The sequence below is a fragment of the Capsella rubella genome, unplaced genomic scaffold (genome assembly GCF_000375325.1).
Source record: "Capsella rubella cultivar Monte Gargano unplaced genomic scaffold, Caprub1_0 scaffold_2, whole genome shotgun sequence".
Lineage (NCBI taxonomy): Eukaryota > Viridiplantae > Streptophyta > Magnoliopsida > Brassicales > Brassicaceae > Capsella > Capsella rubella.
The window spans coordinates 9,497,609-9,511,113 of NW_006238922.1; the positions used below are offsets into that span (position 1 = coordinate 9,497,609).

Below are 13,505 nucleotides of genomic sequence, written 5' to 3' on the forward strand. Positions count from 1 at the left end.
AAGATGTAGAACAAATCGTACTAGTTCTTGGTTTATTATAACTTCAAAGTAAGTGTACTTATAACTTACATAACCTGCTCAAAAGAAGCAAGCAGTAATTTGATTATGCAGGAGGAATCCAAATGATATGCCAAAACAGAGGAGACTTGGTCTACATCATAATAACTCTTGAGTCTTGAGTGCTCCACTAAGAACCGCATGACTTTTTGGACCCTTTTTTTTTTTGTGGACAATTATAGCAAGGCTTAATCATGTGGTAAAGTACGGATCACTTGTTTCAATTGCTTTGCTCATCAGGTATTGAATGCTCACCGCTGCAGCAGTAGAAATGTGGCAGCTTAACTCTCCCACAACTCCTGAAACACACAACAGTATCATCATGCTCATAACGCTGGTGGTACTAAGAATGGAAAAATGGTGATAACAAGTTGTTTTAAGAAGCAGTCTCAGGTTTTAACAAACTCTTCCATCAAAAATCCATTCGCGTTGATTACTCGACTCAAAAGAAACAAAATGGAAAGAACATATATTTGTTTCTCAGTATCATTAGCTGCTGAAGGTTTTAAAAAAGAAGGGCTTCTTCGACTGCGGAAGCCAGATTGAAAACCATCAAAACATAACAGAGAATGATCTGATACCTGCAACGGATGATCACGGGGGTAGGTTTAAGGGCCTTTGGTCCATTTCTTATCCCTCTCTTGTGTTTAGAAATTTGCATGTTTCACCAAGTCAAAGAGCAACTGTTAACCAAATCATTCTCAGTTAAGATTCTGTCCTGGATAAAATCAATGTTTTTGAGCCTAAACAAAGCAAATCAGATTACATATTCTAACAGATCACAATGATAATGAGCAGAGAAATTGCCAAAAGAAACAGCGAAAGAGACAATGGCCTTTGGTTCTCGACTATTGAAGTCAAAATCTTTTTAACTTATGGTCTCAAAGATCGAATCATTTCAAGAAAGTGTAATGTAACATACAAGAGAGCAAAACTGAACCTCCCTAAAACCCTAGAAAGAAAAAAACTCTAATAACAGAGTAAATCTCCAACGCAGCAACACTTTAAACCCTGAAACACTCAAATTTGCAAATTCGCAGTGTTGAAGAGGGAAAGCTGAAAAAACATATATACTTCTTCTTAGGCACAGCCATTAGCTCCATGGATCCACCAAAAGAGAAACTCGGGAAACCGAATCTGAAATTCTTGCCATCAATGGAAGAATCCGATAGATCCTGATACAACTCCGGTAAAACTAGCGGCGGCGAAGCGGTAGGACGATCGATGGCGCCGTCTAAGGGAGGAGAAATCGCGGAAATGTAACTGAAGTTTCGGGATTCTAACATGCGCCGGGATTCAACCACAGCGCATTTTAGCTACGTAAGTCTCAACGCCATTGGTGTGTAAATACCCCGGAGGCAGTAAGAATGTGTCGACGGCGAGGCCGCGGATGATACTTTGACAGTTTTACACAGTTACAAAAGGGTCTTAAAATCTCACACAAAACATTATTCATTACCAACCAATTACCTTAAACATTTCGTTTTGAAACCAAAAAAAAAGCTTAAACGGTGTCGTTCATCCTAACATCATAACAATCACTTCAAAGGTGACCCAGACCGGCTAGTCAGACTGGTTCAACAGGCTAGAACATTGGTTCCCAAGTTTTATGACTTTATCCAAAAAAGGGGTTATTCAATTAATCAATTTTATAGAATTTGAACGAATCTAATTTTTCTATAAAATTCCGAAACCAACTTAATTTTTATAAAATTCTAGTGTTATTCAATTTGATATTTTATAGAGTCTATTAAGTTTAAGTGTTATTCAACTGATTGATTTTTCAATTTTTTTACATATCTATGCTATTTAATATTATGATGGTTTTGATAATAATGTTATTTGAAATGAATTTAAAAAAAAAAACTAAAGAAAAATCATGTGAAAAATTCATCTATATTACTATAAATTATATTATTTTATATTTCATTCGATCATTCAATATGTCATCGAATATTCGTTCTAAAACATAATCGTTCAACATTATTTATCAGATCGAAATCATAAATAATAGCACGTTAAGGTGAGATTTGGATTGTATTAAATTTGTGCCCCACGACAACACTTGCCGTAGCATATTACATATGCTACAAATAAATTGTAAATGACCATTAATTATCATATTTCATATTTTTAACTATCGTTTTGTTTATGTATCTTTTTTAAATCACAATTGTTTTAATCGTACAAAAAAAACTCATTATTTACTTAAAAGTGTTCCAAACCCAGATGCAAACCAAAACTTGGATGCTACCTCCAAACTTCAAATCAAATCAAACTTGGATAGGAAAATAAAAAGAACTTAGTAAAACATGTTTGGATTCAATATGTATAAGTTTATAACTAAGATAAATAAATGATTTTCCTCCTTGAAAAAAAGATGATAGCCAAAGATCAAGATGACGAATTGATTAATCATATGTCACTCATTTTTAATTGGTTCCTTAACTAAATTTGCCTAAACAAAGATGTCAGAGCTATCGTTTGCGTCATCTCATCCTAATCTTCCTAGCTTGTTAATCATATGTCCTTTTTGTCTCATACCCTATATAGTAAGTAAATTACTTGGTAATGTATTGAATAAATTTCGTGTGCCATTGATAAAGTAATATAATAATATATGTGTAATACACTTGTACAAATAGCTTTTGGGGATAAATTTGTGAAAAATAGCATTTTCTGGTAATCCAAACAAAGTAGTGTCTTGAGCTTTTGCAGTAAATGCATCATTGTTTATCAAATATTAACAATAATATTAGCAAACTATATAACTAAACTCATAAAAACAAAAAAAATACGTAGTCGATCTTGATAATGATCATGAAAGTTCCTTTGCATCTTCTAGTGATATCTCACAAAACCTTTTTCAAGAAACTTGTTATATTCAATCTGAACAGATCTAGAGCGTGTGGGAGTTTTTGACAAGATATAGTAAAGAAAGATATTAAACACCCAATTAGGGAGTAGTAATGACACTATTAGATAAGAAGATGCGTAATTAGTGACAAACGAAGTATTTGTTTAATGAGAGATCCATCGTGGCGCGTGGGTGTATGCCCTCCAGGCCTCCACAATCCTTATCCTTTAATAATGACGACTTTTTATGTGAAAACGATTTACGTCATCAGGAGCCAAAACATTTTGGACCCCAAGCTTTTTATATTGTGCCACGTTTCTTCCAAGATTTTGATACAAAGAAAGAATGGTCTTCACACGAGTTCTTTTGTACTTTTTTGCAATACAAATTCTTAATTACTTCTCCTTTAAGGACTTGTTTTGTTCTTTTGACAAACTGATATTTTTATTAAGCTATAACTATTAATTCCATCTTTTTAAAAGTTACTATGGTATGTATTGTATACTAGAAAATAGTCGTAATTTTAAAACATAACAAAATAGTCTAGTTTTCGAAAAGTTAACTGGCAAAACTAAATCTCACACCTGAAAATTTAAAGTCTAACTCCAAAAAATAAATTATTAATTATAACCCAAAAATGATATATCTTTTGAATATATGAGCCTATTTTCTAAATTAAACCGAGTGAAAAAAAAACCTTAATCGTCTTGTAATTTTCTGTACTTAATCAAATAAATATCATATTAACGGATTAAATGTTGCTAGATGGCACTATGATAGTTTTTGAATACACCATCCATCAATATATAAGGTTTTGAATACACCACCACATTTGAAAATATTATTTACCATTTTTTCCAAATATAAGCCAAATATAAACAGTTTGTAAGAAACCGAGCTTGAAGAAGCTACTGGAATATAAATAAGTATCATATACGCAATATAAAGTTATTGATAGGTATGTTTTAATTTGTCATGTAACGTAAACTAGTGTAGATGATAATGTTGCATATGACTTTCTGAGTTTACATTTTGGATGGGGATAATGGATAGATAGATAGATAGATAGAGGTAGACAAAGATAGGAAGGAAAAGCAATAATAGCGAAACGAAGAACGAATATTTTGAGAAAATAGGACAAGAGTATATACTTCTCTTTGAAATGGAGATTCACCTAAAATACTAAACACTAAAGCCATGCCAATGCATCCAAACAAATCAGTGGTCAAGCACACTCAAAACTCAATTATATAAGTCTACGAAAGACCCTCTTTAATTAAAGATTCCCCACAACCAAAAGCTATTTTCTTCTATACTACCGGATAATTCTGACTTTTAATTCCCCTCACAATAAATGTATAATGAAAGCTTTATGAATAATTATACTTTCATGTCACATGTTTAGAGGTAGAGAATAATAATACTCTTAATTTTGTTAATCTAACCTCGAATTATTATTAACCGTGGCTGTTTGATGACCATTTGACAAAGTATTGAATATTATAAAAAAAACTATAGGATAGGGATAATATTAGACTATTGTAAAGGACAAAATGAATTATTATTTAAATTGTACGAAGTACCAACCAATAAGAAAGAAGTGACGCACAGTATAACGACAAAAAGCTCAAGCATAAAAACCCCAACCTTCTCTGCTATCTAAACATTTCAAGAACATTAAAAAAAAAAATTATAACAACAATCACAAAAGAAACACACAAGACTTAGTTCTTTGTTCCATTAGAGCTTTTCTTGAAAAAAGAATCATGGAAGTAAACTCCAGTACTACTCTTCCTCCAGGGTTCAGATTTCATCCGACCGACGAAGAACTCATCGTTTACTATCTTCGAAACCAGACCATGTCCAAACCATGCCCTGTCTCCATCATCCCAGAAGTTGATATCTACAAGTTTGATCCATGGCAATTACCTGGTTAGTACCGGTTTGATCCATTCTAGCTGCTTATGTAATTATGTATAAAGCTAACTCGCTTATTTGCTTTTTGTTGTGAAATCTATAGAGAAAACAGAGTTTGGTGAAAATGAGTGGTACTTCTTCAGCCCTAGAGAACGAAAGTATCCAAACGGAGTCAGACCAAACCGAGCTGCTGTTTCCGGTTATTGGAAAGCAACTGGTACAGACAAAGCCATTCACAGTGGTTCGAGTAACGTAGGTGTCAAGAAAGCTCTCGTCTTCTACAAAGGAAGACCTCCCAAAGGTATCAAAACCGACTGGATCATGCACGAGTACCGTCTCCATGACTCACGTAAAGCATCAACGAAACGTAACGGTTCCATGAGGGTAAGCAAAAGAACGACACTAAGTTTCTTTTAGCTCATGTTCGTTTTATTACAACTACTTGTTTGTTAAAAATAATGTTTTCATGTTTTTTGCAGTTAGATGAATGGGTACTGTGTAGAATATACAAGAAGAGAGGAGCAGGGAAGGTTTTAGATGAGGGAGAGAGTTTCGTCGACGAAGTACTAAATGATGAGGCAGTAACAGTTGTTGTAGATGACGAAGAAGGAGAGAGAAGAAACGAGGAAGAGATAACGATGATGACGACGACGACGACGTCGACGAAACTTCCAAGAACGTGTTCGTTGGCTCATTTGTTAGAAATGGATTACATGGGACCTATCTCTCACATTTTAACAGATAATTTCACTCAGTTGGATCATCTTCATCAGCTTGACTCAGAGTCTGGTTGGTTCGGTGATCTACAGTTTAACCAAGACGAGATCTTGAATCATCATCGTCAAGCTATGTTTAAGTTTTAGTCATGTGGGTTTAGTTAAAAAGAAAGATGTGCTTGGAATTATTGTTTTTCTTTAGTAGATATTTTGTTAGTTTGGGTACAAGAAAAATTGTAAAATATAACTAAAAAAGACCCTAATGCTATTTTATATTTTTTCCCATTAATTATAAATGTGAAATACCAAATCGTTTAATCAAAATACAAAAGATTCTTGTTTGTTTATGTAGTATAGAAAAAGAAACAAAAGACTTTGGTACTATAAACTGTTTTTTTAAAATAAAATGAGAGACTAAGATTACGTTAACTTGGAATGATAAAGTCGATGACGTGTGGAGGAATCAACGCCAGATACAATGTTTTGGGTACTTATCTTTGTCGTTTTGTTAGATAATGTTACTTCATGCATGTCATCATCGTACTTTAAAACCTCAATTTGATTCAGTCTGCGCAGTCTTAGACATTATGGATAGGAACTTGTCAAAATTAAAGATTAAATTATGGGTCCTTTTGTGCTGGTTGGTTTCAATCTTGACCGGTTTAGGTGTACCAGAAACCAAGAGACCAACACACCAAAGAAGTGAAGTCTTGTTGCAAAAGAAGACAGACATAAAAGAAAAGACTGTTAGGTTTACAAAAAAAAACAAAAAAAAAAGACAGTTAGTTGAGTAGTAGATTGCTCACAAGCTTTGGCTGATCAAGAAACAAACCAGATAGAGATATATAAAACTCCATAAAATGAATTTTTAGAACTTATTTTTCACATTCAAAGAAGAAGAAAAAAAAAATGTCGTTGTGTTTAATTGTAGCTTGCATGGTAACATCATGGATCTTCTTGCACCGATGGGGACAAAGGAACAAGAGTGGTCCAAAGACTTGGCCTTTGGTTGGAGCAGCGATCGAACAGTTGACCAATTTTGATCGAATGCATGATTGGATCGTCGAGTATCTTTATGAATCAAGAACAGTTGTGGTTCCTATGCCATTCACCACTTATACATATATAGCAGATCCCATCAATGTTGAATACGTCCTCAAAACCAATTTCTCCAATTACCCAAAGGTGACAAAAACAAACTCTTGTGTACACCAGTATGATGCATACTTTGTGTTGTAACTTTCATTTATGTTTTGTTGTGATAAGGGGGAGACTTACCATTCATATATGGAAGTTCTGTTGGGAGATGGGATTTTCAATTCAGATGGAGAGCTTTGGAGGAAACAGAGAAAAACCGCAAGTTTCGAATTTGCTTCCAAGAATCTCAGAGATTTCAGTACTGTAGTGTTTAAAGATTATAGTCTCAAACTCTTCAGTATTCTTTCTCAGGCATCTTTCAGAGACCAACAAGTAGATATGCAAGTAAGAATCCATCAATCAGTCAAATCTGTTATTATTATCTTAGTAAACAGAAGATGTTACATTGTATCCTCTTTTTCGTATTTTTTTTGGCTCAAGGAATTGTTGATGAGAATGACTCTAGACTCCATATGTAAAGTGGGATTTGGTGTGGAGATAGGGACATTGGCTCCAGAGTTACCAGAGAACCGCTTTGCTAAGGCTTTCGATACCGCGAATATCATCGTAACACTTCGTTTCATAGATCCTCTTTGGAAGTTGAAAAAGTTCCTTAACATAGGCTCTGAGGCATTGCTTGATAAGAGCATAAAAGTGGTCAATGATTTCACATATTCAGTCATAAGGAGGAGGAAAGCAGAGTTCTTAGAGGCACAGAAACATCCTGCCAACAACAAGGTACGTACAAAAATTATTACAACTCAAAATATGTATATGAACTTGTCACAAAGTAGTAACATTTTTTTCTCAAAATCTTATGCATGTGACCAGATCAAGCATGATATACTCTCGAGGTTTATCGAGATCAGTGACGATCCAGATAGTAAAGAAACTGAGAAAAGCCTAAGAGATATTGTCCTCAACTTTGTAATAGCTGGAAGAGATACAACAGCAACAACTCTCACTTGGGCTATATACATGATAATGATGAATGAACATGTTGCCGAGAAAATTTACTCAGAGCTACAAGAACTCGAAAAAGAAAGAGCAGAAGAGACTAACACACCATTGCATCATAACGAAACAGAGGATTTTGATTCCTTCAACGAGAGGGTAACGCAATTCGCAGGACTATTGAACTATGATTCCTTAGGAAAACTTCACTACTTGCATGCTGTGTTAACAGAAACACTTCGTCTCTACCCTGCAGTTCCACAGGTATGTACAACATAAAACTCCATCAAATTTTTGAATTGAGATATCGAAACAAAAAAAAGAAAAAAAAAGCCTATATTCGATGTTTACTATACTATTCGTAGGATCCAAAAGGAGTATTAGAAGATGATATATTACCAAATGGAACAAAAGTAAAAGCAGGAGGGATGGTTACATACGTTCCTTACTCAATGGGTCGTATGGAATACAATTGGGGATCAGATGCATCATCTTTTAAACCCGAAAGATGGCTTAAAGATGGAACCTTTCAAAATGCTTCCCCATTCAAGTTCACAGCTTTTCAGGTACTTATACAAATCAAACACATACAAGATTCTTTATGGATAAAAACAGAATGAACCTGAAAATATGATTCTTTCTGGTGTGAATGCAGGCTGGACCAAGGATATGTTTGGGAAAGGATTCAGCTTATCTTCAAATGAAGATGGCAATGGCGATTCTTTGCAGATTCTATAAATTCCATTTGGTGCCAAATCATCCTGTCAAGTATAGGATGATGACGATCTTATCCATGGCTCATGGTTTAAAGGTTACTATAACCAGACGTTCATAAGACAGAAAAAAAAAAAAAAAAAGTCTGTAAAAGTTATATTCATCTGAAAATGGTCCAAGAAGAGATATAAATCTCAATTTTATATTAGATCAAATAACACTTAGAGAGGCAACAGTTTCCTTTTAGTAATTTTCTTGCATATCAAGAAATAATAAAATCAAATGATAACCTAATCGCAAGCAGAAGATAGCCAAGAGAAAATTAACAAGTCAATGGGTCCGAATGGTAACAGTTTTCATAGTTACCAATCACAAAATCGATAATAAAACCATAATTTTTGTTTATAGTTTTCAAACTATTTTGGTATGGCGTATCCTGGCTATATAATTAAAGAGAATTTGTACTAATTGATATCACTACTTACTTAGTAAATATATCGACTGGGTCAATCTGGATACAAGTGTTTAAAACCAGAACGCCTAAAGCCAACATGAACACTAAAATCTAAAAGATTCAATTCATGACGGCGAGGAAAGCTACTAATAAAAAAACATGACTAGGCCTATATGGAATCTTTTTGTGTTGGAATATTCGGCCCATTAAGGCCCATATCTCCCCTTTTTTAAAAAAAGAAGAGAGAATATTTTCTGCGTTAAGTTGAGGCATAGTCATCGTCATCGTCGAAAACGTGCATCTCCGGAAATAACATAACAATCCACTAAAATAACCAGATCCGATCTACCGACCCGGTTCCTCGCCGGAGTCTCCACACCGTAACCGGCGATCCTCTTTCTGGTAAACTCTCCTCTACTAAACTCTGTTTTCCGATTATTTTTTTAGTTTTTTTTCTCAATGATTATGTTCGAGTAAAGATGACGAACACGTTGCTTGAAGATATTTCAATGGCGATTTTTAATGTGGTGTAGAGTTTGTATCTTAGATCTCTGTAGGATCGATTTCTCTGTCACAGCGAGGTGTGGACTTTTCTCTTAATCAGTTTGAACCTTTTATGATTTTGTTAGTGAAAACGATGTTTAGTTTTTTTTTTTTTGGTCTGGGTTCTGGACTTGAATTTTCCATAGCTCCTTTTTAGTTCCTTGGATCACAATGTTCAGAATAGTAATTAAAAATGAGAACTTTAAATAAACATATCTTTGTTAAATTCAGTTATGGAAGACGTCAAAGGGAAGGAGATGATTGATGATGCTCCGATTGAAAAAATTGATGACAACAAGGTTTCAGATGAGATTCATAAACAGCCATCATCTGAGTCCGAGGTATTGTTTCTTTTACTGTTGGAATTAGCACTTAGAAGAGCTTAGGGCTCAGGGGACAGAGTTATGATCCCCATCTTTGGTAATTGACCATTGTTTTGGTATTCGATTGTAGGAAAATGCGATCAAGAAAAAGTATGGAGGATTGTTGCCAAAGAAGATTCCATTGATATCCAAGGTTAGCTTAGTTGTACTATTGTTACGAAAATAAACTATTTTTGTGGATACAGTTCTTCACTAGTATCCATTAGAGAAGCTAATTCAGCTGTATTCATGTTCTCATTCAAGGACCATGAACGCGCCTTCTTTGACTCGGCTGATTGGGCGTTAGGCAAGGTAATTCTTGCATACCCAACTTTTCTAACTATTCTTGAATCTTCCTATGTGGTGTGCAACTTATGAAGAGATCTTTAAAGTAACCAAAGAAGAGCCAAGAAAACTAACAACTTGAATTTGACATTTTAAACAGCAAAAAGGACAAAAGCCGAAAGGGCCTTTGGAAGCTCTCCGCCCAAAACTTCAGGTAAAGTGACAACTTTGCCTTTCTTTGTTTCTCCTTTTGTTTCTAGTTTTTTTCCTTGACATTGATATCTGTTCGCATAACAGCCAACACCGCACCAGCAACCAAGAGCGAGACGAATGGCTTATTCTTCAGGCGATACTGAAGGTAACTTATTAGATATAAATTCGTAGGCTTTTTATTCTGGATTCCATTGACATATTCACTCAAGTCATTCTACGTTAAGCTTGCATCTCAGACTCTGAGACTGACAACAACGAATCTCCCGATGAAAAATCCAGCGCATCAGCTGTTGACAATACCAATTTAAAGGACGATGGAGGCAGCGATGGTGACGCAAAAGACAATATCAAATCTTGAACAAACATATAGATCTCTTGAGGAGCAAACAAACTTCATCACAGTCCAATTTACAGAAGAATAAGCGGCCAGGTTTGCTTTGCAACGGTTGTAATATCAAGTCTCTTACCTTATCATACTTGGGATAGCAAATCTGTATCATTGGACGATTGCAAATGGTTTGCTTTAATGATCCATCAAAGCCTTCTTAATGATTCATTACCCAAATCAAGTTATCTACTCATCAGAACAACCATCTTGGCATCTATATAGTTACTGATTTACCTTGATTGTGACATGAGATCCAAGAATACAATAAAGCAAGTCATTGTGAGTTATGGTAAAAGCTTGTAACGTCTTACTAAAAAAACGCTTGAAAATGTCGGAATTGGGAAAGTCAACTCTAACTCTTTCTTAACCAGTAGCGTCAACTTGCCGCCTTGATTTTTGTTTTTATTCTCTCTTTTCACCTACTGGTCCTCTTTTCCTTGTTGTTTCCTTCTTGACTTGACCTTTCCAAAGTAAGTAACTATGTTCCCACCATTAATTAAATTGGAGTTTTCTGAGACCATGTATGATTTAAGACCCTGAACACTCACCTTCCTTGAGGTTGCTACTCCTACGGATACTACTACTCCGTTTCTTCAAAGCTTGTTCTTCACAATGCTTGGTGTTCGAAGGTAAAGAACCAAATCTATTTTTCCCAGATGCATTTAGCAAAGGGTAACTGTTGATCTTATAATTCACAAGCGAATCTCTATATTTGTATGTCATGATATATCTGCTATAATTGTTTCTTTTGAATTGATCGCGTCCTGGAAGTTGAGTTCTTGATCCTTGTGAGTTTTGTATGATTCAAGTTGATAGTGTGTAGAGTATATGATAAAGAGTTTGGTGTGTGGCTGTTATTATGTACATCAGGATGTTCGAGGAGCACATCATCCGCAGAAGCCGGTGGTATATTAGGAGGCTCTACTCGTGGTTTTTTAACTTACTGATGCAGTCTTATTGGGATGAGGTTTGTGCTTATGAGCTAGATTTCATTTGCATCATTCATTTGACTTATTCCTCAGTTCTACAGTTTTGATGTGCTCTGTTTCTCCTTTGGTAAGATTGAGGATTGCAAGGAGAAGGTATTTAATAAGCTGAGTGAAAAAGCTGAAAAAGTGTTGGAGATTGGAATTGGCTCAGGTCCTAATATGAGATACTATGCTGCTCGTAATGCTAACCTAAATCTTTTAGGGTTGGATCCAAATCCCAAAATGAAGAAGTACTCACGCAAATCCGCTGCCAAAGCAGGCTTGAAACCTAAAAACTTTAAATTCAAGCAAGGAGTAAGACTTGGTACCGATCCATTTGCATCCTACATTCCCTTTTTTTCTTCACACAATCCTCTGATGTTTGATCTTGTCTGTCATTAGGTAGGAGAAGCTATACCATTAAAAGATAACTCAGTGGATGCAGTTGTTGCAACACTAGTTCTATGTTCTGTCTCTGATGTCACTCAAACACTCAAAGGTAAATTCTTTTTTGCTACTAAAACCCTCATTGCCAAAGAGTAAGTAACCCTTTTCAGAAGTTCCATGGTAATTTCAGAAATCAAACGGGTACTGAGACCAGGAGGTGTTTTCATTTTCTTGGAACATGTTGCAGCAAAAGGTACATACATGTGTGAGAAAGAGACAACTCTTAATTACCATATTCTACTGCAGAAAAAGAAAAAACCTGAAATTCGTATTCGGCTGTTGTCAGATGGATCGATGTTGAGGCGATTGCAGAAACTGCTGGATCCGTTGCAGCAGAGACTTGCAGATGGATGCCATTTGACAAGAAACACCAGAGAACGCATCTTGGAAGCTGGTTTTAGCGGCGGAGTTAAAATAGAGACTTACTCTATGTGTAGCTTCCCTTGGATAACAAGACCTCATATCTATGGACTAGCTTACAAAACTCGAAACTTTTGAATGTAGCGATTGCTGATGTAACTCAATGAAATGCTAATTTGTGTGAAGACAACAAACAAACCATTACAATAGGCTCATAAAACAGAGAACAGCTGACATATATATATACTTTGGGCCATAAGAGTCATCCGTATAAGCCCAAGCCCATAAGAGATAACATTTGAAAACGTGGCATAATGTAATTAGCGGTAGGTCCATCCGTCCATGTCGCCCAAGAGCCACAATATGTCGATATCTTATCTCTCTCGGTAGGCGCGCCAAAAAAAAATAAAAAATCAGCAATATCTAAATTTCCATTTGGTGGTCCTAGAAATCAAATGTAATCAATTATTTTTGTTGATCTTTTATGAACGTGTTATCAAGTGTACAGGTATTTTACTATATACTAAACCCTACTAACTCTACCACTGATTGATTGATATTATGGGTATATTCTTGATGCCACAGATAATTAATAACAATGGATACATATGTTATGGATAATTATATTATTGTATAGAAGTCATTATCCTCATCTTACAATAGTTTAGATTATTTAATTCATAACATTGTTTTTACGATGAATGAATTAATAACAAGAGAACATTTCTCTAAACTCTATTGTTATTATCTATTATATCAGTGTATTGATAATTGCAATTCAATAATTTAAACAATACAGAAGAATAAGAATGTGTAGCGTAAATTAATACAGCTCACTTATATAAAGGGAGTCCAGCTAGATGTGATTAATTAAGTTTATATGAACAAAACCAAGACTTTATACATAATAAGGTTTTTCTTCTTCATCATTGCATCGTCGTTTTTTTTTTTTTTTTTTAAAGGTTTATCTTCATGAAGGTGTATAATAGATATTAGTCGAGGTTACCAAAAATGATAAAACACAACAAATCATTGTCTTCAAAATATTTAACATGTTCGAAACGAAAATACAAACAAAACAATGCCTACAAAAGTAATAAATAATTAAAACATTAAACCAACAAATAGCTAAT

At 34.8% G+C, this 13,505-nt stretch overlaps 5 protein-coding genes across 7 annotated transcripts; 4 read left to right on the top strand and 1 right to left on the bottom strand.

Annotated features, from left to right (window-relative positions):
* Positions 1 to 214: 214 nt before the first annotated feature.
* On the bottom strand, positions 215 to 1,431 carry LOC17895206. The gene is made up of 3 exons (XM_023788137.1): positions 1,133 to 1,431; positions 639 to 714; positions 215 to 356 (listed from the first exon to the last, which is right to left on the bottom strand). Exons 1-3 carry the CDS (start codon positions 1,341 to 1,343, stop codon positions 278 to 280), a joined length of 366 nt encoding a protein of 121 aa, XP_023643905.1. The 5' UTR covers positions 1,344 to 1,431; the 3' UTR covers positions 215 to 277.
* Positions 1,432 to 4,561: 3,130 nt separating this feature from the next.
* Positions 4,562 to 5,859, top strand: LOC17896610 (NAC transcription factor 29). Its single transcript, XM_006302607.2, has 3 exons — positions 4,562 to 4,846; positions 4,935 to 5,215; positions 5,311 to 5,859. The coding sequence occupies exons 1-3, from the start codon at positions 4,681 to 4,683 to the stop codon at positions 5,692 to 5,694; spliced, it is 831 nt and encodes a 276-aa protein (XP_006302669.1). The 5' UTR covers positions 4,562 to 4,680; the 3' UTR covers positions 5,695 to 5,859.
* A 597-nt stretch (positions 5,860 to 6,456) lies between these two features.
* Positions 6,457 to 8,602, top strand: LOC17896290 (cytochrome P450 704B1). The gene is made up of 6 exons (XM_023787511.1): positions 6,457 to 6,732; positions 6,814 to 7,029; positions 7,126 to 7,422; positions 7,516 to 7,902; positions 8,004 to 8,204; positions 8,294 to 8,602. Exons 1-6 carry the CDS (start codon positions 6,457 to 6,459, stop codon positions 8,471 to 8,473), a joined length of 1,557 nt encoding a protein of 518 aa, XP_023643279.1. The 3' UTR covers positions 8,474 to 8,602.
* A 479-nt stretch (positions 8,603 to 9,081) lies between these two features.
* LOC17894164 lies at positions 9,082 to 10,758 on the top strand. 2 transcript variants are annotated; one of them, XM_006302898.2, is made up of 7 exons: positions 9,082 to 9,208; positions 9,581 to 9,690; positions 9,803 to 9,865; positions 9,976 to 10,023; positions 10,157 to 10,210; positions 10,294 to 10,354; positions 10,446 to 10,758. In XM_006302898.2, exons 2-7 carry the CDS (start codon positions 9,583 to 9,585, stop codon positions 10,565 to 10,567), a joined length of 456 nt encoding a protein of 151 aa, XP_006302960.1. In that variant the 5' UTR covers positions 9,082 to 9,208; positions 9,581 to 9,582; the 3' UTR covers positions 10,568 to 10,758. The 2 variants fall into 2 exon arrangements, with proteins under 2 accessions (XP_006302960.1, XP_023643282.1); XM_023787514.1 differs by having other exon boundaries at positions 9,083 to 9,208; positions 10,434 to 10,758.
* A 119-nt stretch (positions 10,759 to 10,877) lies between these two features.
* Positions 10,878 to 12,587, top strand: LOC17894569 (methyltransferase-like protein 7A). Of its 2 annotated transcripts, none has more exons than XM_006301481.2 (6): positions 10,878 to 11,226; positions 11,468 to 11,564; positions 11,659 to 11,880; positions 11,968 to 12,064; positions 12,143 to 12,205; positions 12,299 to 12,587. In XM_006301481.2, the coding sequence occupies exons 1-6, from the start codon at positions 11,210 to 11,212 to the stop codon at positions 12,508 to 12,510; spliced, it is 708 nt and encodes a 235-aa protein (XP_006301543.2). In that variant the 5' UTR covers positions 10,878 to 11,209; the 3' UTR covers positions 12,511 to 12,587. The 2 variants fall into 2 exon arrangements, with proteins under 2 accessions (XP_006301543.2, XP_023643281.1); XM_023787513.1 differs by having other exon boundaries at positions 12,200 to 12,205.
* The last annotated feature ends 918 nt before the right edge of the window (positions 12,588 to 13,505 follow it).